The sequence below is a fragment of the Peromyscus leucopus genome, chromosome 1 (genome assembly GCF_004664715.2).
Source record: "Peromyscus leucopus breed LL Stock chromosome 1, UCI_PerLeu_2.1, whole genome shotgun sequence".
Classification (NCBI taxonomy): Eukaryota; Metazoa; Chordata; class Mammalia; order Rodentia; family Cricetidae; genus Peromyscus; species Peromyscus leucopus.
Genome location: NC_051063.1, coordinates 57,842,603 through 57,865,227, shown reverse-complemented (window position 1 = coordinate 57,865,227; position 22,625 = coordinate 57,842,603). Strand labels below are relative to the sequence as shown.

At 52.3% G+C, this 22,625-nt stretch overlaps 1 protein-coding gene and 1 long non-coding RNA gene across 2 annotated transcripts; one reads left to right on the top strand and one right to left on the bottom strand.

The window, feature by feature from the left end:
• Nucleotides 1-1,064: 1,064 nt before the first annotated feature.
• Nucleotides 1,065-15,626, bottom strand: Rhod (ras homolog family member D). Its single transcript, XM_028860652.2, has 5 exons — nt 15,404-15,626; nt 7,397-7,484; nt 6,725-6,834; nt 2,054-2,188; nt 1,065-1,651 (listed from the first exon to the last, which is right to left on the bottom strand). The coding sequence occupies exons 1-5, from the start codon at nt 15,533-15,535 to the stop codon at nt 1,484-1,486; spliced, it is 633 nt and encodes a 210-aa protein (XP_028716485.1). The 5' UTR covers nt 15,536-15,626; the 3' UTR covers nt 1,065-1,483.
• Nucleotides 15,627-15,691: 65 nt separating this feature from the next.
• On the top strand, nt 15,692-21,388 carry LOC119088500. The gene is made up of 3 exons (XR_005092145.1): nt 15,692-15,777; nt 19,940-19,985; nt 21,238-21,388. It is a non-coding gene; the product is annotated as an uncharacterized LOC119088500 (long non-coding RNA).
• The last annotated feature ends 1,237 nt before the right edge of the window (nt 21,389-22,625 follow it).

Here is a 22,625-nt window from a genome sequence, read left to right as displayed (position 1 = left end):
CGGGAAGGGAAGCCACTACTCTTGAGCCATCTCTCCAGCCTCTAGCCTAAAAATAATCCCCCCCCCCCCTGGAGACAGGGTTTCTCTGTGGAACAGCCCTGGCTGTCCTGGACCTTGTTCTGTAGACCATGCTGTCTTCAAACTCACAGAGATCCTCCTGCCTCTGCCTCCTAAATGCTGGGATTGAAGGCGTGCGCCACCACCACCTGGCTCTAAAAAAATTTAAATAACATTTCAGTTTTACTGTGTATGTGTTTGGGTGGGCTTATACCAAGGCATGCATATGGAGGTCAGAGGACAGAGTACAGGAGTCAGTTCTACCTTTTACCACTTGAGTTCCAAGGAGTTTAGGGCAGTCTTGGTGGGGAGTACCTTCATCTGCTGAATCATCTTACCATCCCCTTATTTGGCTTTTTATGTGGGTTCTAGGGATTGAATTTAGGTTGTTAGGCTTGTGCGGTTGGTACCTGTAAAGCACCACTGGGCTATCTCCCTACTGCATTGAGCAAACTCTCCCCCCCCCCCCCCACAGGGTTTCACTGTGTAGCCCTGGCTATCTGAGAACTCACTTTGGTTGTGAGCCTAGCCTTTAACGACTGAGCCATCTCTCCAGCCCAGCCGAGAACTCACTTTGTAGACCAGGCTGGCCTTGAACTCACAGAGATCCTCATGCCTCTGCTTCCCGTGCGTTGGGAGTAAAGACATGCATCATTACCACCCAGCTGTGAGCAAATTCCTCAAAGAAAGTGTGTGTGTGTGGGTGGGGGGGTGCGCTTCTGGAGAAACCTGACTAATAATACACTAGATAAATAAGATTGTGCACCTTGTCAGGTACCTGCCAAGCTCTTTACATGTGCCGGTCCTCATGACTATTTATGCTTGAGGTAATTTCTGATTGGCCATTTTACAGATGAGGCAGCTGAGGTCTAGAACTTTCCCAAGGTCTTAGAAGTGATGAAGTCAGGATGAAATTCCTAGCAGTCTCACCCTAAGGTCTAGGTGGCTGGGCTCTTCCTTACCTAGTAGTGTGTAAAGATACTGTGAAGCAAGAGTCAGGACACAAATAACAAGTGATGTCCTTTTAATTGTCACACTTATCAATGGGATGAATAGGATGACCGGGGAAGGAGCAGGGTGTTGGTCCTGGCAGGATGGTCCCAAGAACCCTGGTCCTGGAGGGACAGCTCAGAGAATAGCCACAAGGTGGCGCCAAACCAGACTGCGCAGACCCGACTCAGGATACAAGTTCAGGATTGGGCACAGGGAGTCTATTAATGGTTCCAGAGCTAAGGGTCTGGGAACCTTTTTTTCTCAGTCCAGGATTCCTAGGTCCAGAGGCCAGGCCTCGGTGGAGCCCATCTGTGGAGGTGTGCTTCTACCGGCTCAGCCTGAGGACTAGGTCCAGCCCAGTCAACAGAGCCGGTCAGCTCCTGGGTCTTCCTCCAGCTGAGGGAAGTGGGAGGCAAGGTGGGTTCCAAACCAGTCAGGTGACCAGGCAAAAACTGCGGGTAATCCGCCGCCAGAAGTTACGGCTGCGACTGCTGAGAGCCACCTCGGCCGCTTCCTGGAAGACGGCTTCCACGTTGTCATGGAGCCGAGCGGAACACTCAAGGTAGGTCACTGCCCCCACAGACCTTGCCATATCATGGCCCTGTCAGAGAAAAACAGGAGCTACTATGAGTTGGGGGTGCAGGATGGAACTCACATTTGGTCTCCTTGCAGCCTTTTTGGCCATGCCAGGAATCTTGAGGACGACAGTGGAAAGTGGGGCTCTTCGAGGGCACCCGCAATGGGCAACTAACCCGTGTGTTGCAGAGGAGGGCCCAAGACCAAACAGCATGGATCTCAGGGGTCCCCGTTTGTGCTACACATATTCTATTCTTCCTTCTGACAGAACCTTCTAGAGAGTATCCTGCTTTCTGCTTCCAAGTGCTGGCAGTTCCTGACTGCTGACATTCTCGATGACCCCGAGTGTGCTATACACCTGGCCCAGCCGAGCAATATCTTGAGTTTCCCTCCCCCGAGGCCTCTCACCCAAGGGCTAACTTCCTACCCTGTGGTAGGTCACCGGCTCCAACCCATTCTTCCGCAGCTTGTTCACCAGCACCTTGTCCTTGCGAAGGTCCGTCTTGCAGCCCACGACGATAATTGGCACTCCTTTGCAGAAGTGCGTCACCTCTGGGTACCACTGCAGGGGGAAGAGTTGTGTGTGAGCCAGTGAGAGTTCGGACCCTCAGGGGGACACTCTTTGCTCTCCCAGTTAAACTCCAACAAGGACAATGAACAGAACTAACACTTAGGAGCAAGCACTCAGTATAGTCTCTCATTTAAAAATGTCCATGCCCTGGTTTAGGATGTAGCTCAGTTGGTAGAGTGCTTGCTTAGCCGTGCACAAAGTCCTGGGTTTTCAGAACCATGGCACTGCATAAACCAGGTAGGAAGATCAGAAGTTCAAGATCATCCTCTGCTACGAAGAGGGTTCAAGACCTGAGACAAAAAACCAAAGGGGTGTGTACATCATTTAATTTTCTTTTCTCAATTTATTTATTTAGGTTTTTTGAGATAGTTTCTCTGTGCAGCCCTGGCTGTCCTGTAACTCACTCTAAGCCAGGCTGGTCTGGAGCTCACAGAGATCTGACTCTGGAGTGCCGGGACTAAAGGGATTTGCCACCACAGCCCAACACCTTTCTCTTTTCTTTCTTTCTTTCTTTTTGAGACAGAGTCTCTCTACATATCCCTGGCTGTCCTAGAACTCACGATGTAGATCAGGCTGGCCTCAAATAGATCTGCCTGCTTCTGCCTCCTAGGTGTGGGGATTAAAGGTGTGTGGTACCACACCTGGTTATAATTTTCTTTTTTAAAAAAGGTTTTATGTTGTTCGGGCATTTTGTCAGCATGTGTATCTGTGCAACATGTGTGCCTGGTGCCCCTGGAGGTGAGAAGAGAGCGTCTGATGCCCTGGAACTGGAGTTACAGGCAGTTGTAAGCCGTTATGTGGGTGCTGGGAATCGAACCCTCTAGAAGAGCAGCCAGTGCTCCTCCAGCCCCGTGTGTATTTTATTCACTACTAGCAGGTTCTATAGTTGAGCTCTCTGTATATATGCAGTCAGTAAGGCATAGAGGATTTTATAACTTATCCTTGGTCACATGATTGGAAACGGAGGGATTTGAGCCCCGTATGTGGGGCCCAGAGTCTAGCTTCTCTCTCCATCCCTAGCAAGTAAGAGCTTCTTTGGCTACCTTCCAAAATGGGCCAAATATGCATTAATTTAAAAGTAAGTAAGCCAGAGATGGTGGCACAGGTCTTCAATACCAGCACCTTGGAGGCAGAAGTAGGAGGATCTCCTACTGATCTGTGATCTGTGAGTTCAAGGCTAGCCTGGTCTACCAGCCTGGTCTACATAGTGAATTCCAGGATAGCCAGGGTTAGGCAGAGAGATCCTGTCTCAACAAAAGAAAAGAGATTGTTGGGTGTGGTGACACACACTTTTAACCCCGTGAACCCCAGTGCTCTGGGGTCAGAGACAGGCGGATCTCTGAGTTCTAAACTAGCCAGAGCTACACAGAAGACCTTATGTTTGCCTCAACAGGAGAGAAGGTCCCTAGAAGGCCACTAGGGATGAGTTATTTTAGCCTTGACCACTCATCTGGGGCACCAGGGATTCAGAGGAGGTTTTTCATCTTCAGGAGTATGTGGCTGTTTGGTGGGCCACTCAGGAAAAGCTGCTAAAATTCTCTGGGTCCTAGAACTTAATGGTAGAGGCTCTTTATACCTCACTCATTATCCACTAAGTCTGTTTAGGGAAGGGGCTACTGGGTGGCTCCATGAACCCAACTGTGAGACCTCGGCTGGGCTGAGCCTGTGGGAGCCTAGACACCAGGATCACCTCCTTTGGAGCAGTCTGCACTAGATCCAGGACCTGTCCTTCTGGCTCTCCCGGTTCGTCCCATTCTGTTCCTCCTTTCCTGCCAGCCTATGGGCTCCTCTCCCCTAGCTGGTCTGGCTCCCTGGGTGGCCTCCTCAAGTCCTTTGGCTGTACCCTACCCAGCTGGCCAGCCCCACACTCCCTCCAGGGAACCCACGGATTCCAACTGCCATAGGCCTGTGACTCGCCCCATCCCAGGCCACTCCTCATCCCGGGGAAGTAGTGATTCTGCTTCCTGCTTGCTCTGGTCCAACCTTCTCTTCTCATCCATCAGCAAATCCTGGGGCTCTGCCTTCTAGGAGGATTCAGTCTACCCACTGCTGCTGCCACATCCCAGGTACCAATATCCCTCCCCATCCCTCATGCCCATAACAGGCCTGGTCCAGAGATGTGCTCAAGCAGGAGCTCTGAAGGAATGCATGTGGCCACTGTCCAGGCTCTGGCCCCAGAGTTGCCACTTTAATAGAAAGTGATTCAATCCAAGAATGACGGTATCTTGACTCTATATGCTTGTCATGAAGGTAATTGAACAAATAAATCCGAGACAGGGTTTCTCTGTGTACTTTTGGTGCCTGTCCTGCATCTCCCTCTGTAGACCAGGCTGGCCTCAAACTCACAGAGATCCGCCTGGCTCTGCCTCCCGAGTGCTGAGATTAAAGGCGTGCACCACCACTGCCCGGCCTGCAAGTTCTTTTTTTTTTTTTTAAACATGGCAAATTCTTATATTTTTGGTTGTGAGCCTAGCCTTTAACGGCTGAGCTATCCCTCCAGCGGGCAAATTCTTAATAAATGTTGTTGCCATATCCTTATTGCTGTCTTTGCTAGTGCTGTCACTGCCCAAGGGAACCTCACAATGCATTGCTTCTGTGGAGGTCTCGGCAAGCAGTGGGTGAAGGGCTGTGCCATGGCTGGGCAGAGGAACTCAAAGCATTGACCCTTGAGAACCCCTCTTGATTCTAGAGCACCATGAGAGGCTGCTGTCGGCAGTAGGAGACATGGAGTGGGGTGCTGAGAGCTGCTAGAATTGGACTTTATAGTTCACGTGACCTCCAGCAGGCCCAGGCTAGGGAGACAGCCTCTGAGTCACCCAGCATTCTCAGCAGAGTCAAAAGGGAAAGAACCAGTGTTTATCCTGTAGCTGAGGACAGGCACGAGCCAGAGTGAGCCAGAGGACAGGCCACATTTTTACGTGACCCCAGACAAGTTGCTGCCCTGTTCTGGGCCTCATGTTATCTATGTACATATCAAGCCCAGCAGACTCATCTAGGGCCTGCCAAGCTTTTTTTGTTTGTTTGTTTTTAGACAGGGTTTCACAGTCTGGCCTCAAACTCCTAGAGATCTGTCTGCCTCTGCTTCCTGGATGCTGGGATTAAAGGTGTGCCACCATGCCTGGCACTTTAAAAAATTTTTTCTTTATGTAGGTGGATGTTGTGTCTGTGGAGGCCAGAAGAGGGCATTACAGTTATAAACCACCAGGGACAGGAGTTACAGTTAGAAACCACCATGTAGGTACCGGGAATCGAACCAGGTCCTCTGGAAGAGCAGCCAGTGCTCTTAACCTGAGTCATTTCCAGGCCCCAGCACTTTAAAAAAATTTTTTTTAGTATAATTTATATGTATGAGTGTTGTTTGTTTTGTTTTCTCAACACAGGATTTCTCTGTGTAACAGCCCTGGCTATCCTGGATCTTGCTCTGTAGACCAGGCTGGCTTCAAACTCAGAGATCCACCTGCCTCTGCCTCCTAAATGCTGGGATTAAAGGTGTGTGCCACCGCCCGGCTCAGCAAGTGCTCTTAACTATGGAGCCATCTCTCTAGCATCTTTATTATTATTATTATTATTATTATTATTGTTTATTTACTTATTTATCATGTGTACAATATTCTGCCTCCATGTATGCCTACACACCAGAAGAGGGCACCAGATCTCATTATAGATGGTTGTGAGTCACCATGTGGTTGCTGGGAATTGAACTCAGGACCTCTGGAAGAGCAACCTCTGAGCCATTTCTGCAGCCCCCCTCTTTATCATTTTTAAAAATAATGTGCCGGGTGGTGGTGGCGCACGCCTTTAATCCCAGCACTTGGGGGGCAGAGCCAGGTGGATCTCTGTGAGTTCGAGGCCAGCCTGGGCTGCCAAGTGAGTTCCAGGAAAGGTGCAAAGCTACACAGAGAAACCCTGTCTCGAAAAAAACCAAAAAATAAAAAAATAAAATAAAATAAAAATAATGTACGTGTATATGTATGTGCCTGTACAGTCCAGAAGAGGGCGTCAGAGTCCCTGAAGCTGGAGTTCCAGGAGGTTGTGAGCGCTCTGACATAGGTGTTGGGAACTGGTTGTCTGCACAAACAACACATGCTCTTTTCTTTCTTTCTGTTTTTTCTTCGAGATAGTTTCTCTGTGTAACAGCTCTGGCTGTCCGGAACTCACTTTGTAGACCAGGCTGGGGCCTCAAGCTCACAGAGATCTGCCTGCCTCTGCCTCTGCCCTTTAAGTACTGGGACTAAAGGTGTGCGCCACCACCACCCAGATTTTTTTTTTTAAAAGACAGGATCTCATTGAATGGCTTGGAACTCACTATGTAAATCAGGCTGGCCTCTCAAACTCACAGAAACACACATGCCTCTGCCTTCCTAGTGCTGGGATTAAAGGCACATGCCCAGCTTAGTACGCCCTCTTAACCACTGAGCCATCTGTTCAGCCCCAGGCCCGCCAGGCTTTGACAGCTGACAGGGTAAAGGGTGATGAGCAGTGACCTGAGGAGTGTTGAAGTTACGCTTCCCTCGCCCCAGCACCTACCCTGTTGGAGACATTGTCAAAGCTGTTTGGACTGGTCACATCGAAGCAGAGGAGCAAGACGTTGGCATCAGGATAGAACAAGGGCCGGAGGCGGTCATAGTCATCTTGCCCTAGGCAAAGGAGAGGAGGGGTCACCCTGGTCCTCCTTCCTGCTCTCACCATCTCCCCAACACCAGGGAGGGCACCTTAGCAGACCCGGGCTTTTAGAGGGTAGAGTCAAGTTTTGTACATCATGTGGATGTCCCCTGGGGGTGGCTCTTACTTGGCTTGCCTGTGAGATGTGGCAGCCTTGGCCTGGAGAAGCCATTGCTGGAAGACCCTGTTCAATGAGTGAGGCTGAGACAGAGGCCAGATGTAATCCCAACAAGGGGGTCCTAGCAGGTCAACTCTAAGAGGGCTGCTGGGTCTCCTTGAGTTTAGTTTTGAGTTAACCAACCCATGTATGGGCAAGGCCGGGAGGCTAGAGGGCACAGACCAAGGTCAGGGGGTCTTAGAGAAGCTAAGTTCAGGGTACAAAGCTTGGGGAAGTTGGCACATAAAGGTGGAGGGTTCAGGTTCTGGGGCCCCTCCGGATGCCAGTGCCTGTTTCCTGGAGCCTGGCTGCCCTCCCTGGTTCAGAAGCCACTGGGGATTCGCTTCTCTTTTTTGCCCCTCCTAAAGCCCCATACCTACCTGCTGTGTCCCAGATTTGGAAGTGCACAGGTTTACCCTTCATTTGCAGAGTGACATTATAGCGTTCAAACACCGTGGGGCTGTAGCTCTGAAGAAGAAGGAGGACAGTTAAGGAAGCTTTTGAGGGATCTGGGGCAAGCCAGACCCCAGGAATACCTACATATAACCCCCTCATGGTGGTTGTTTCTGACAAGGCTCCCAGTGTCACAGTGACCAGCCTTGGGGAAAAGCTTAGCGCCTGGTGCCATGAACGCCTCATCTCCCCTGGCCTTGTTTTCCTTGATTATCAAGGGAAAGATGAAGTCCTTGGGGTAGGGGCAGAATATTGGTACAAGGAGTCGATGAAATGGTCCGGGCCCAGTACTTGGCACACACACAGCCTGGCATAAAACAAGCACCCCATACACGCTGGGTACTGGTGTTAGCTTTGTCCTGGTGGATCCGCGTGAGCTCTTGTGTGTGTGTGTGTGTGTGTGTGTGTGTGTGTGTGTGTGTGCGCGCGCGCGCGCGCGCGCACCCCCCTTCATGTGTGCCCCCCTTCAGTGTGTGTCCCCCTTCTCCTGGGAGGACATTAACCCACACCAGCTTCTCCCCTTGCACATTCATATATCCATCTAGCAAACACAAGGCCTTTCTCTAGGCCTAGTTCTGGGCACCGAGGATCCTAGACTAACTAAAAAAGACTCAGTCTGTCTTGGGGAGCTCAGTCTCTTAGTTTTTTTGGGGTCTCCTTTACTCCCCCCACCTCATTTTAGATAGGTTCTCATAAAACCCAGGCTGGTTTTGAATTTCTGATTTTTCCATTCACAGCGCCTATGTGTTGGGATTAAAGGTATGCAACATCCTACCACCCCTGACTTTTTTTCTCCCTTTGGTTTGGGGTCTTGTTAGCCTAGACTAGCCCTGAACTAATGGTAATCCTCCTGGCTCAGCCTCTTGAGTACTGGGATTACAAGCAAGCACCACCAGGCCTGCTCTTTTTTCCTGCAGGTCCGGACGTAGACCTCTCAGCTACCTCTCCAGCACGATGTCTGCCTGTGTGCTGCCATGCTCCCCGCCATGATAATAACGGACTAAACCTCTGAACCTGTAAACAAGCCCTCATTTGAATGCTTTCTTTTGTAAGAGTTGCCTTGGACATGGTGTCTCTTCACAGCAAAAGAACAGTGACTAAGACAATTCCTTAACAGCCGGGCGGTGGTGGCACACGCCTTTAATCCCAGCACTCGGGAGGCAGAGGCAGGCAGATCTCTGTGAGTTCAAGGCTAGCCTGGGCTACAGAGTGAGTTCCAGGACAGGCTCCAAAGCTACACAGAGAAACCCTGTCTTGGGGGCGGGGGGGAGGACAATTCCTTAAAAATTTTATTTGTGCCGGGCGTTGGTGGCGCACGCCTTTAATCCCAGCACTCGGGAGGCAGAGCCAGGCGGATCTCTGTGAGTTCGAGGCCAGCCTGGGCTACCAAGTGAGCTCCAGGAAAGGCGCAAAGCTACACAGAGAAACCCTGTCTCGAAAAACCAAAAAAAAAAAAAAAAAATTTTATTTGTTCAATCTAATTGATGTAATTAATGAATATCATAAATATAGTTATTGAATGAATACTGTGAATGTAATCAATGAATAGCACAAGTGTAATTAATATCATGAGTGTAATTAATGAGGATCATGAATGTAATTCATATCTTGAATGTAATTCATGCCACTGAATTGTGAACTTAAAAAGTTACAGTTGCAAAAAACATTTGTTTATTCATTTATTTTGAGACGGTCTCTCATCATATCCCTGAAATTTACTATGTAAATCCACCTGCCTCTACCTCTCAAGCACTGGAATTAACATGACCAGCTCCTTTATTTAAAAAAAAGATTTTGTTGTATGTGTGTGTTTTTTGCCTACATGAATGAATGTATAGCATGTGTGCCACATGCCCATGAGGTCAGAAGAAAGCAGATCCCCCAGGAACTAGAGTCACTGACAGTTGTGAGCCACCATATGGATTTGGGGTCTTCTGCAAGAGCAACAAGTCCTGAACTATCTCTCTAGCCCCCTTTTTTGAGCTTTTGAGACGTGGTCTCATTGTGTGACTCTGACTGGCTTGGAAATTGCCCCATAGACCAGGTTGGCCTAGCACATACAGAAATCCACCTGTCTTTACCTCTTGAGTTCTGGGATTAAAGGCGTGAGCCATGATGCCTGGCCTCTTTTTTTTTTTTTTTTTTTTTTGAGATGGGATCTTGCTATGTAGTCCTGTTTCACTCAGAACTTAGCAATCCTTTGGTTTTTGCCTCCTGAATACCGGAATTAGAGATATATATCATCATGTATGGCTCCTCTCAATCTCTTAAAATCCTAACAGACTCCTGTCATATACTCCTTGTCCCAGCCTGCCTTTCCTAATCCCTCCCATGTAGGCTCTGTTGTGTCCTCTCTTGAGTGGGTCACCCAGGGCACAGTGTCTGTGAGGGCTAGTCTTATGTCAACTTGACACAGAAACTAGAGTTATCTGAAAGGAAGGAACCTCGAATGAGAAAATGCCTCCATGAGATCTAGCTTTTCTTTCTTCCTTTCTTTCTTTTTCTCCCAAGACAGGGTCTCACTGTGTAGCTTTGGCTGTCCTGGAACTTGCTCTGTAGACCAGGCTGGCCTTGAACTCAGAGATCTGCCTGCGTCTGCCTCCTGAGTGCTGGGATTAAAGGTGTGCTCCACCACTGTCCTGCAAGAGCTATATGTACTCGTAACCACTGAGCCATCTCCCTAGTCCCGTTATTATTTTTTAGGACAGAGTCTAACTTTGTGGTTCAGGCTAGTCTGATGGGAGTACAGGTGTACACTACTGTGTCCGTCATAACTCTTGGTGTGTGTGTATGGAGTATTGGGTTTCTGTGGGGGTTATTTTTTGTTTTCTTGAGATAGGGTCTTCTGTAGTCTTTAAGGATACCCTAGACTCAGAGCGGACCTGAGAGGCCCTTCAGCTCCTCATCTTCCCATGTCTGCTGCCAGCTGACGGTGTTGCAGGTGTACAGTACACACCCTGCTGTTTCGCTGTTTCTTTTCTTTTTTACATCTGGCGTGTGCACACGCGTCCTGGAACAGAAGTCAGAGGACGATCCACAAAGGTTGATTCTGTCCTCTCACCATGTGGAGGACAAACTAGGGCTTAAACTCGGGTCATCAGGCTCGGTGGTTGGAACCTGTACCCTCTGAGCCGTCTCTCCAGCCCCTGTGCTTTTGAGACAAGGTCTCACTCTCGCTCAGGCTGGTCTCAAACTCAGTGTGATCCTCCTGCCTCCAGGCGGTGGTGGTGGTGGTGCATGCCTTTAATCCCAGCACTCAGGAGGCAGAGGCAGCAGGTCTCTGTGAGTTCAAGGTCAGCCTGGTCCTTAGAGTGAGTTCCAGGACAGCCAGGGCTACACAGAGAAACCCTGTCTTGAAAAAAGCAAACAGGCTGGTGGTCCTGGGTTCTATAAGAAAGCAGGCTGAGCAAGCCATGGGGAGCAAGCCAGTAAGCAGCACCCCTCCATGGCCTCTGCAGCAGCTGCTGCCCCAGGTTCCTGTCCTGCTCGAGTTGCTGTCCTGACTTCCTTTAAGGATGAACAGTGATGTGGAAGTGTAAGCCAAATAAATCCTTTCCTCCCCAACTTGCTTTCTGGTTATGATGTTTCATTGCAGTAACAGAAACCCTGACTAAGACGGTCCCCTATCCCATCCCAGGTCTGTCCCTTGCAGACTGGCTGGCCTCCCTGATTCGGAAGGCACTGGGGCTCCTTTTCTCTTACCTGCCCCCTCTAAAGCCCCACACCTACCTGCTGTGTCTCAGATTTGGAGGTGCACCCCCTCTACAGTGGCTGAAGAGTGGACTGACAGGTTTGAGAGCTCGATGAGGAGCTGGTAACCTCTGTAGAGTGGGCCTGAGCCGCAGTAATGAAGGAGGCCTAACTGCTACATCTGGAGTCTTCGGCTGTGAGCAGCCCTGGACCCCCTATCTTGTTACTGCTTTATTCTTTGAACCAGGGTCTCATACAGCCAAGGAACACCTTGGACTTACGACCCTCTTGCTTTCGGCCCCTGAATGCTGCAAACATAGGCAGGCTTTTTGTGACGGTGGGGATTGAACCCACGACTTTATGTATGCCGGGTGAGCACTCACCAACTGAGCTCTATCCCTAGCCCCTGATGGTTTGTTTAAATTACATTTATTTATTGGGGAGGGGCACACTTGTCAGAGTACCCATGTAGAGGTCCTAGGACAATCCTTAGGACTGTGTGATCTCCTGCTAAGTGGGTCCTGGGATGGAACTCAGGTTGTCAGAGTTGACGGCAAGTGCCTTTACCTGATGAGCCGTCTCCCACTCCCTCTCTCCTCTCCTCTCCTCCCTTCCTCTCCCTCCCTCTCCCTCTCCCTCTCTTTCTTTGTTAGACAGGGTCTCACTGTGTAGTCCAGGATGACCTGGTACTAAAATTACTGCAATTTTCCTGCCTCGGCCTCCCGAGTGCTAGGATGGCAAGCTTAACCTCCTGTATTGGACCCCTTAGGCTTCTACCACTTGGCCAGGGCTGGCTGGTGGGGTCATAGTGTGGGGATCCCTAGTCTCTTCCTTTCCCATGTTGGGCAGGGTCTGTACCTGCCTATGACTCAGGAGGACTTCATGCCTGTCTTTCTGATGGCCAGAGTGCCTGCCAGTCCTCTGAGTCAGGCCCTGGCCAGCTGGGAGGGGCAGTCATAGTGACGGGTCAGTGTGTTCTCTAGGGCACCTGGGAGGCTACGCAGTAGAGGGTAGTCACCTGGGGAAAAATGGAGAAGTCGGCACGGAGAGTCCGTCACCCCTATACCAACAGGAGTGGACAGGAACATACAAGGGCCACGCTGCCTTCCTATCCCTCTTTCCACGCTTGGGTCCCTCTTCCCTTGGGCATTTTTCCTACCAGAGGAGAGGAGAGTGTGAGAGCAGGCACTGGCTTTGAGATCAGATGAGCTTGGTTTGGGACCCGGCCCTGACAACTACCAGCTTTGTGTGGCCTTGGGCCTGCACTGTCACTGGTTAAGAGAGTGTCACCTCAGGATGCCAAGGAAGACCTGGTCCAGCATGGATGGTCACTACTCACGGTTGGCAGTATCCACACCAGCCCTATCCATCCCTCTGGCTGCTCCGTTTCCCATCCCCACCTGAAGCCTCTGGCCTGGGCTCTAGAGCAAGAAGCTGTCACTGTGACGACCCTGACCTCTGCATCAGAGACCCCAATGTGGTCACCCACATACCACCCTAATAAATAAATGTAATTAAAAACAAAAAACGCGGGCTAGGGGATAGAGCTCAGAGCTGAGCTTCAGGATGGCCCCTAACAAATCTCTTGGGAGACACAGGCCAGGGCTTCACAAGCCCACTGCTCCCTAAGGCTCTTCTCTTGGACTCCTACAACCTCGGCAGACCTCCAGAGGCTCTGAGGAAAGTGACCCGCCTAGGGCCATGCACTAGCTGGGCTAGGCAGAAGCAGAGCTGCTGGTCCTCAGGCTACACCAGCCACCTGCCTCTTCTGAAGTCACCAATTCTTGCTCCTGACATCAGACAGACCAGATGTGAGCTGGAAGGGGCTGTTATCCTGTCTCTGAGAAGTGTCACAGTGTCACCACCCCACCCCTGGCTTCGGAATGTGACTTTATCTCTACCTTTTGTGGTGTTCTTTGACCCCCCCCCCCCCCAGGCAGAAGTGCTTAATCTTATCTGTTCAGTTTTGCTCAGTCAGAGACATAAGGCCTGGCCTAGGCTGACCCAGGACAGAGATGACTCAGCCCCGGGCCTGCCCTCCTGGGGTTCACAGACAGGTGACCATAACAGGAGGACAGGGTTCCCCGGTAGGACGCCCATGGAAACTGGAGCAGCCTGAGAAGGACTTCAGACCTGGCTGGTTCTGCAGGCTGGGTGCTCTCTCCCACCTCCTGGCCCAGCCTTGTAGGCTCCTAGGAATGGTTGCTTTCTCAACACCAGCTGAGACTTCTTGGGGACTGGTGTCTCTCCCTGCCTGCCCCATAAGCTCTATTTTGCCCCTTCTGCCTTGAACCTGAAGTTGGGTCACAGCCAGTGAGGGCCACAGAGGCTGCTCCACATTTCCAGCATGTTCTCTTCTCTGCCCTTTGCTGCAAGCTGCAAGCCTGAAGACAGGACCCCAGGCCTCCAGGCCGCTGGCTCCCTGGGCTTTTAGGTCTGTCTGAGGCAGAAGAGGCTGAGGCTGGGCCAATGACAGCAGTGGTGGCTCAGAGGTCATGGAGTGCCCTGGGGAAGGTGAGGGGACCTGAGCTCCAGATCAGAGCTACCCCCATGTTCTTCTCAAGTGGTGCTACCTGTAATTGCAATACTTGGGAGGTGGAGGCATCTTTGGCTACATATTGAATCTGAGGACTACTTGAGACCTTGTCTCAAAAAACAAACCAGCACTTGGGAGGCAGAAGCAGGTGAATCTATGAGTTCGAGGCTAGCCTGGTCTACAGATGGAGTTTTAGGACGTCCAGGGTTACATACATAGAAACCCTGTCCCAGAAAGACAAAACAAAGAGACCACCAGGAGTAGTGGTGTTACACACCTGTAATCCCAACACTATGGCAGCAGAGGCAGGAGGATCATTGATTTTAGATGAACCTAGGCTACATATGGAGACGTTGTCTCAAAAAACGGAACAAAACTAACTTGTTAACTAACTAAAAGCATTACCATCTAGAATGTCGGACCCAGGACAGTGTTGCTGAGCCCTCCTCCTCTGTCTTGAGGTACCCTCCTCTGATTCCCTGGCTGCCCAATGGTCCGGTTTCCAATCACCACTTCAAAAAATGGTGTAAGTGGTCAAAGGAGGTGATGTCAGCTTTGCAAACCACAAAACCGAAGGCTCTGAGCTGGGTATGGTGGCACTTACACACAATCCCAGCAACCCTCAGGGCGACAGACGGGAGGACTGAGCCTTCAAGGCCTATACAGTAACATCCTGTCTAAGAACAAAAACCTAACAACCAACAGCTCACTGGTATAGAGTGCAAGCGAGCCTGGCGCTGTTTGCCAGACCAGCTTCGGTCTCGGGCTCCTCGGTTAGACTGCCGGGCTCTGCACAACCCCAGAGGCTGGAAGGGACAGGAAAGGAAGAAGCCATGCTTCTGGAGGCAAACTCCAGCACCTAGAAATCCCACTCCTCATGGAGGCCCAGGAAGTGCGCTCAGCCAATGAGCTTGTCCTGGAGGGCTCGCAGTGACAAGCCGAGAGCCAGGCCGTACCAGGTACGGCACTGAGCTGTCCATCACCTTCTGCCTCGCCTTCCCCCTTCCCTCCCTGGGGGTTGCTCTGAGAAGACTTAGAGTCAAAGCAAGCCATGAGTCGGCCAGGGCTCTTCAGAGAAGGGTCTATGTTCCCCATCTTCCTCTCTAGGGAGAAGCAAGGGATTTGCACCATAGTGGCCAGGGTTGGAGAAGAGCTGTGTCTCCCCGGGGACATCATTTATCAACTTTCAGTGAGTCCTTCTTGCATGCAGACTTGGAGCTGAGCTCTTGACCTCTATCCACTCGCTCTTCTATGAACTCAGCTAGGGACTGTCAGTCCTATCATGCAGTTAAGGAAACAGGCACAGAGAGGGTAAGGGACTTGACCAAAGGCACACAGCTGTAAGAAGTAAAAAAGGCTTGGTTTGACTGCTGCCAGTTTGGCTCCAAAGTCCTCACTCTCTCTTAGCCCAGTTGTGACACATACTGCTCTCTTAGGAGTCGCTATTTCCCCGGGTGGCCTAATTCAGCCCCTGTGACACCCCTCCCCCCTAAGTGCCATTAGTTCCACTTCGCCCCTACTGGCTAAATCTGAAAAACTCTGCCTTCGACCCCAGGCTCTGTTGGGACACCACCACCCCCGACCGCGCGCGCGCGCCCCAGGAGGCTGGAACTGGGTAGGTATTTCGAGGGATTTCTTGGCAAACCCGCACACTAGCGCGTCCCGGCGCGGGGACAACGCAAGGCCAAGCAAGGGTGAGGGCACTCACCTCTGGGAAGGCCCCGTCGGCGAAGACCATCATCAGCGAGGTCTTCCCGCAGCCCCCGTCCCCCACCAGGACCACCTTGACCGAGCGCCCGCTCAGCGGCGCCTCCTCTCCCGCAGCCTGGGCCGCCTTCATCCCGGGCTGGCGGGCGGACAGCCGTGCGCGGAGCGGCGGGTGGTGCGCGGCGGGCTGGCTGCGGCGGGCGCGGGGCTGGCCCGGCGGGACAGGAATGTGGAAGGGGCGGGGCGGCGGGAGGAAGTGGGAGCGGGGCGGCCGGGGCAGGAGGCGGCCCGGGGGGCGGGGGACACCCAGCTCAGGTGAGAGGCTCTGTCCGGGATGGGGGTGCGGTAGCCGGCCAGGCGTGGAGCGCTCCTGGGGTACGGTCTCCGGGCGTCCTATTTGGTCATTCAAGAAACACTTTTGGAGCACCTACTGTGCGCGGTCCCTGAGGCCACAGGGGTGGGCGGAGACCTGTGCCTCCAGAGGGCACCCAGGGCTCCTGGGAGAAAAAATAGGTAGACAGGTAGTTGGAGGGAGGCTGGGGACCGGGAGGGAAGCAGCACCTGGCCTGGCCCATCTGCCACGGGACGGAGGTGATCTTTTATGAGTGAACGAACGAAGGAACGAATGAATGAATGAGTTTCTGTGCTTGGGGACCTAACAATCCAGACCTCCTCCAGATGTAGGTCAGATGAGAAGGCAGTGGCCCGGGCATGCCCTTGTGGGTCACTGCAGGACCGCTTCGGCCAGCACCAGGAGGCTTCAGTGAAGGTGAATTCCTGTGTATCTCACCCAGGCAGGCAGTGATCTAGGGAAAACCGTGGAACCTCCCACCACCCGTAGAGTTCAGAGCAGGCTCCGGCATACGGCTGATGCCACGAGTGGTTCTTAGTATAACACCTACTTTTAAATTTTGTTTTTGTGTGTATGGGTGTTTTATCTGCGTGAATGTCTGTGCGCACCACACACGCGCCTTTTGCCCTCTGCCCTCTGCCCTCCGAAGCCTCGGAACTGGAGTTACAACTATGAGCCACTACGTGGGTGAACCTGGGTCCTCTGGAAGAGCAGCCAATGCTCTTAACCTCTGGGCCATCTCTCCAGCTCCTTGGTACAATATTCAATTAACCCAGATGGTCTTCAGTTTCCAAGAGTCTGGGGACCCTGAACTGTTCAAAGTCAAAACCTCTACTCTGAGAAGCCTAGAATGAGAGGCGGGCAGGCCATCAGTGTGAGAAGAACTACTACCTGAGGCAGGGAGACGGGAGGAGGAAGAAGGGGCTCCTCACCTGGGGTAGACAAGGAGGACCTTCTCACGGGAGAGGCAGTCTTGAAGGAAAAGTGACAGAGGTGTTGGGGAGAGAAGCCAGAAGAGGCTGGCCTAAGGTAGTCCCGCCCCCACCTTCCCAGCCAGGGCATAGAGGGCGGGGCTTGACGGAGGAGCTGGTATCTGGACGGTGGAGCACTTTGGATTTCAGGAATAAATCCAATACTGAACTGGAAACTTACGGTCCTCTAAGGCCCGCGTCCTTCTTTGTGGTCATACATTTGTATAACTTTTAGTGGGCATAGGTAGACTGGGAATGTAGCTCCTTTGCTAGAATGCTTAACGAGCGCGCCTGGGTTCGTCCCCACAAGCGCACGACTGGACTTGGAGGTGCAGGCTTGTAATTCCAGCGCCGGTGAGGTGCAGGTGGGAGGGTCAGAGGTTCAGTCAGTGTCAGCTTGGCTATACAGAAAGTTTAAGGCCAGCCTGGGCTAGATATCCTGTCTCAAAAAGGGCGAGAGGGGATTCCCTGTCTCCCCAGCCAGGTTGGGTGCTTACGGGGAAGCCAAGTGGAACAGGGTCAGCCGTCTTTGGGTTTCACCTCGCACCCCCTCACCGGTCATGACATCATCCCCTGTGGTATTCAAAGTCAGGTGAGAAGAACCTTCAGCCCTGTTTGATGCTGTGTGTCCGAAGGAGGCAGTTTTCAGTTTCCCTTAGGGCGGCGGCCGGAGGTCAGCTGCACGGAGGGCACCTCCCCAAGGCAGCTCCACCTTCTGGATGCCCCTTCCCCGAAACTGCCACAGGGCTGGGCAGGACTTGGCATGAGGCTGGGTGTGTAGCTGAGCAATGCCCAATCCAAGGAGTGGTGAGGAGGGGCCCCGCTCCCCCGACTCCAGTCAGCTGCCAGCGAGTCATTCCTGCGGCTGCTGTCACCAGCCCGGGAGGCAGGTGGAGCCCGACCAAGGGTGGGGGAAGCCGAGAGTCAGGCAGAGGCGGTTGGCCTTGGTTGCTATAGGGATAATCACTCTAATGACACACTTGACAACTGTCACACTTGAGAGTTTCTCTGTCTACCTCCTAAATAATAACAGCGCCCACTGATGGGGGGTGGTTGCTATACGAGGGCTGTCCACCAGGGGGCAGGAATTGCTAGCTCCATTTTACAGAGGAGGAAACTGAGGCCTAGAGAGGGTAACTTCTTGTTTAAGCTCCAATGATAGCTATAAGGCCAAGGGCACGTGGGCCCAGGTAGGACCCTAAAGCTGCCCCCAAATCTTCCTTCTTGTACACTATTGCGGTCAGCTCTCACACTGTGAGGTAGGCTCAAAGGACGACGGCCCTACATTTTGTTCTGCAGACTTGAGGGCTGAACCCCAGGGGGAGGCCGCTGCTTACATTAGACCATTAAGACCCAGAGCCAAGACTTGGTCTTCCCCACGTCCGGCCCAGCCTCATCAGCACTCTGTGCTCAGGCTCCCGCAAGAGGCCTATCAGTCAGTCACTGACCCATGGCCATCTGCCCTGGTGGCCAGGAATTTCCCCAAATCTGACATTGCTGGACTCTGGACTGCACTGTTTTCCTGAAGTTTATTTTTGGAGTGGGGAGGTGGCCTAGGCCACACAGTTGGCCTCACCAGGGTGCTGTGTGCTGTTTTTCTGTTTACTGTAACTGCTGCTGACTTCCGGCCTGTGGGTGACTCAGCCCCCTCCAGGCCCCATCAATCCTGAGCCCAGAATTCTTTGTGAACCCTGTGTAGCATGTGACTGCCCTGCAGACCTCAGCAGAGCAGAGGGGGTGGGGCCAGCATCCCTCTGGAATGTTGTTCTTGGTGATGCCGGTCTCCAGCAGAGCCGTGACCACCTCAAGAGCCGGACCGCAGCTGACCCGTTTCTGTACCCCAGACTATCTCAGGCTGGCGCCAGCTGTGGTTCCGGATATTATGTCTAATTGACAGCCTGGCTGGACGAACACAGGAAGAGAAGGAAAAGGATAGAATGAAGAAGAGGGGAGAAAGGACAGAAGGAGGGAAGGACGGAAAGAGGGGGTTGAAAGAACCAAACTGGCCAAATGGCTGAGTATTGTGGTACATGCCTGTAACCCTAGTACTCAGGCGGCAGGCAGTTCTCTGTGAGTTCAAGGCCATTCTGGTCTACATAGCAAGTTCCAAGCTAGACAGGGTTACATAGATTCTGTCTCAAAAATAAATAAATAAACAAAGAAGAGATGAAGGATAAACACTTATAACATGTGACCAGGGGTAGGAGCATATTCTGCCGCCTCTACTTGCTCCGAGGATAGACCCCCTAACTTTTGGCCCCATTTTCTCGTCCACCTCTACCCTCCCCGGCAGCTCAGGCATCTCAGGCTGTTCTGATTCTTTGCTGCCACTGTGTGGCCACGTTGCTCTCTGCAGGTTAGTTCCGGGGCTTTTCCCTGGGGTTCCTGGAGTGGGGTGCTGGGTGTTTGTGCAGATATGGCCATGACTTTGGGGAGCCTTGGCAGGGTGACTTGGGGTGCAGTCCTCCAAGCCCTTGTTTATGCACTCATGCCCCCCCTCTTTAGTCCCAACCGTCAGAGTCCAGAAGTCCTTGGGTTCAGCCTGGACTGTGCCACTCAGAACTTGGCCCTTACACAAACTGAGCACCTACTGTGTGCCAGACACTCGGTGCATGGCATTTCACTCTGCCCTTTGAAGTACACATGATTCCTATGCACCTTTGAAAAATGAAGGAACAGAAGCCCAGAGAAGAGAGAGAATTTAGCCAAGGTCTAGTTGGCAGTTAAATCTGGACATTGAGTTCCGGAGTTTGTCCTTACAGAACCCTCAAAAACTATGCCAGGGTGGTGGCGCTGGCTGTATTACAGCGCTTGGGAGGCAGAGGCTGCAGAAATGGGAGTTCAGCGCTATCCTCGTCTACATATTGAATTTGAGGCCAGCCCAGGACCTGTGAGACCCTGCCTCTAAACAAAAGGGCAGGGAGCAACTGGAGAGATGAGATGGTTCAATGGTTAGGAATACTTGTTGCTCTTGCAGAGGCCCTGGATTCGGTTCCCAGCACCAGATGGTGGCTCACAGCCAGTAAGTAAGTCCAGATTCAGGGTATTTTATCCCTCTTCTGACCTCTGTAGACACTGGGTACACACATGGTACACATACATTCTTGCAAAACACTCACTCTACATATAAAATAAGTTTTTAAATTAAAAAATAAAGTCAGAGGTGGGAGGAGCCTTTTATGGGCCAACTTGTCCAATACTCTTTATTTTTCAGTTGGAGAAACTGAGGCCCTGGAAGTGGAAGTAACTTCACACAGCAGGTGAGCAGACCCAGGCCTATGTCCAGCAGAACCCGGAAGCTGCCCCCTCCCAATCATCCTTCGGTGGGGAGTCCAGCTCCCCCAGCTGCACGGACCTCCGGCTTGGCTCGCTCCCCTTGCCTTGCACTGTTGGGCTTTCCCCGCTAGGAAGGGCGAGCCAGTAATTGGGTGAACTGACCGGAAGGAGCACTGTGGCGCCATCTCAGCGCTCATTAGACCCTAATTAACTCACTTTGGTATCTGCAGGCAGGGATGGGTGGGCTCAGGCAGGAGAGGGGGGAGGGGTGGGGACTGCTGTCATCGGTGGAGCTGAAAGGGCTCACCTTCCTCTTCCAGTGGGCAGGCCTGCCTCCAGTATGCCAATACTGTGTGGTTATTGACAGCCACACCTTTCCTCTTGGGTGAGTTCTCAGAGAGAGGGGCCCAGGACTCTGAAGGCAGGCCCATAGGCCTGGGCAGGAGAAATAGGGGAGAGGAAAGGGTCAGAAGGGGTGGAGACAGGTGAAGAGAGTCAAGAAAGGGGGGTGGGTGGGGGCACTGCCTCTGCCAGCCTCAGCCATCCTGCTTTCCCTCCAGTAGCACCTTGATTTTTTTTTTTGGGGGGGGGTGGTGTTGGTTTCTCTGTGTAGCTTTGCGCCTTTCCTGGATCTCGCTCTGTAGACCAGGCTGGCCTCGAACTCACAGAGATCTGCCTGCCTCTGCCTCCCGAGTGCTGGGATCCGCCCGGCAGAAAGGAAGGCGAGGACTCCAAGTATGCTGGGATCCAGAAAGTTCCCAGCTGCCCTTCAGTGGCTTCTGAGGGGTGGGGAAAAGGGCAGCATGTCCTCAGGTTCGAGAGCATGGGCTCGTGAACCATGTGCCTGAACTTGAATCATAACTCTGTGACTTTCTGGCTGTGTGATCTTAGGTCTGTTACTTAACTTCTCTGAGTTCTGGCTTCTACATCTCTACAAAGGGAATGCCACAGCTGCCTGCCTTCAAGTGCTGCTGGACGGCAGGCTGAGCACCAGTTCTCCACGGCCTTGTATGGAAGGCCCTTTATCCCTCTCTGGCCCATGCTCGGCCTCCCTGATCTTCTGTCCCTCCCTGAACTAGCAAGGCAGAGAACTCCGTCCACTGTTTGTCTCTTCCTACCCTCTTCTAATGTGCTTCCCGCTGGGAATGCTTTTCCTGCCTTACATATTGAATACTCAACTAAGTGCCACCTCTAGGAAGCCTTTCTTGATTTCCCCATCCCCATCTTTCCCTACAGGACCGGTACTGGAGACCTCTCTTCAGAGCCTGCCAAGTAGATCCATGATAGCCTCCTTGCCAGCAGTGGGGAAGGATGGCACACAGCATCCCCGAGAGGCCCAAGGTCTAGGAAGATTCCCAGTGAAGATAATAAAATGACTCTAGACTGAGCAGGGCTCCCTGTAAGGCCCCCTTCCTGCTCCAGCTTTATTTTGGTTCAAGAATCATTCCAGTCAGCATTCCTGGTCAGCACCGCAGCCATCCGGGCACACTGTCAACATTTCATGCAGTATGGAGGAAGGAACAAGGGGATGGAGGTTGGGGGATGTGGTCTGCCCTGCAAAGCCACTGGATTAGAAAGAGTCCGGGGCTTCCAGATGACAAGGCCTGGCCCAGCCACCAGTATCCCTCGTCCAGTATTCACCTCTTAATCTCAGCCACAGGCTGAGAAGCCTGGCTCCAGTAGGGTCCAGTTGTGGCAGGTGCCTGCCTCCAGTCCTACTGACCTGTGTCCCAGTTCTAGCCACCCTTCCCTTTGTCATTGATGGTAAGTGATTAGACCTGGGTCTCCATGGTTCCTGACTGGATCTGAGTATCCATGATTCATTAGGGCCAAGGACCAGAGGCAGCCACCGGAGACCTCTGCTCTTCTTCTTCTTCTTCTTCTTCTTCTTCTTCTTCTTCTTCTTCTTCTTCTTCTTCTTCTTCTTCTCCTCCTCCTCCTCCTCCTCCTCCTCCTCCTCCTCCTCCTCCTCCTCCTCCTCCTCCTTCTCCTTCTTCTTCTTTTTCTTCTTCTGGGCAGGGTTTCTCTGTGTAGTTTTGGCACCTGTCCTGGATCTCGCTCTGTAGCCCAGGCTGGCCTCGAACTCACAGAGATCCGCCTGCAGAACCCTCTTCTTATTACTCCCCATGGCCACTCTCCTCTTAAATCTGCAGGTGTCAGAGAGAAGAAGCCCAAAGCCACCGCTTTTCTGGGACTGCCATTATCAAATGGCATTTATGACACCTGGAGAGCTATGATAACCCCTCTAACTCTGACCAGGTGGGAGTCAATGAATGATTCCAGCGGTGAAGTACAACCCGACCCTTGGTTTCTGAACACCATTTCCCCAGAGTTTCTACTGGCTCCAGACTAAGGCTAAATATCCCTGAAGTCTCAGTGTTAGGGAACTTGACCTAAGACACCCAGTATTCCTAGGGTTGAATTTAGGCCCGCCAGAGAACTTCCTTTCAATAGAGGCCTGGCCTGGAGGGACATCCGCTGGTGGGTCCGTGCTGATTTGCATCGGATTCAGCACAAGGGCCTGGATCTGGGCCCCCGGGGACTTCTGGTTCTCTCAGGGAGGGTTCTCTCAGTGGAGGGTCAGGGGAGCCTTCACGTGGCTTCTGCTGAGCCTGGTCTCCAGG

Bases quoted from the DNA above. Each gene is read 5' to 3' on its own strand.
- Rhod (XM_028860652.2), bottom strand. From the start codon at position 15,535: ATGAAGGCGGCCCAGGCTGCGGGAGAGGAGGCGCCGCTGAGCGGGCGC. The intron at 6,835-7,396 runs GTAGGTATGGGG...TCCTTTGCCTAG, and splicing joins CCAAATCTGGGACACAGCAG to GGCAAGATGACTATGACCGC. The intron at 2,189-6,724 runs GTAGGTGCTGGG...TTCCCCCTGCAG, and splicing joins TTGACAATGTCTCCAACAGG to TGGTACCCAGAGGTGACGCA.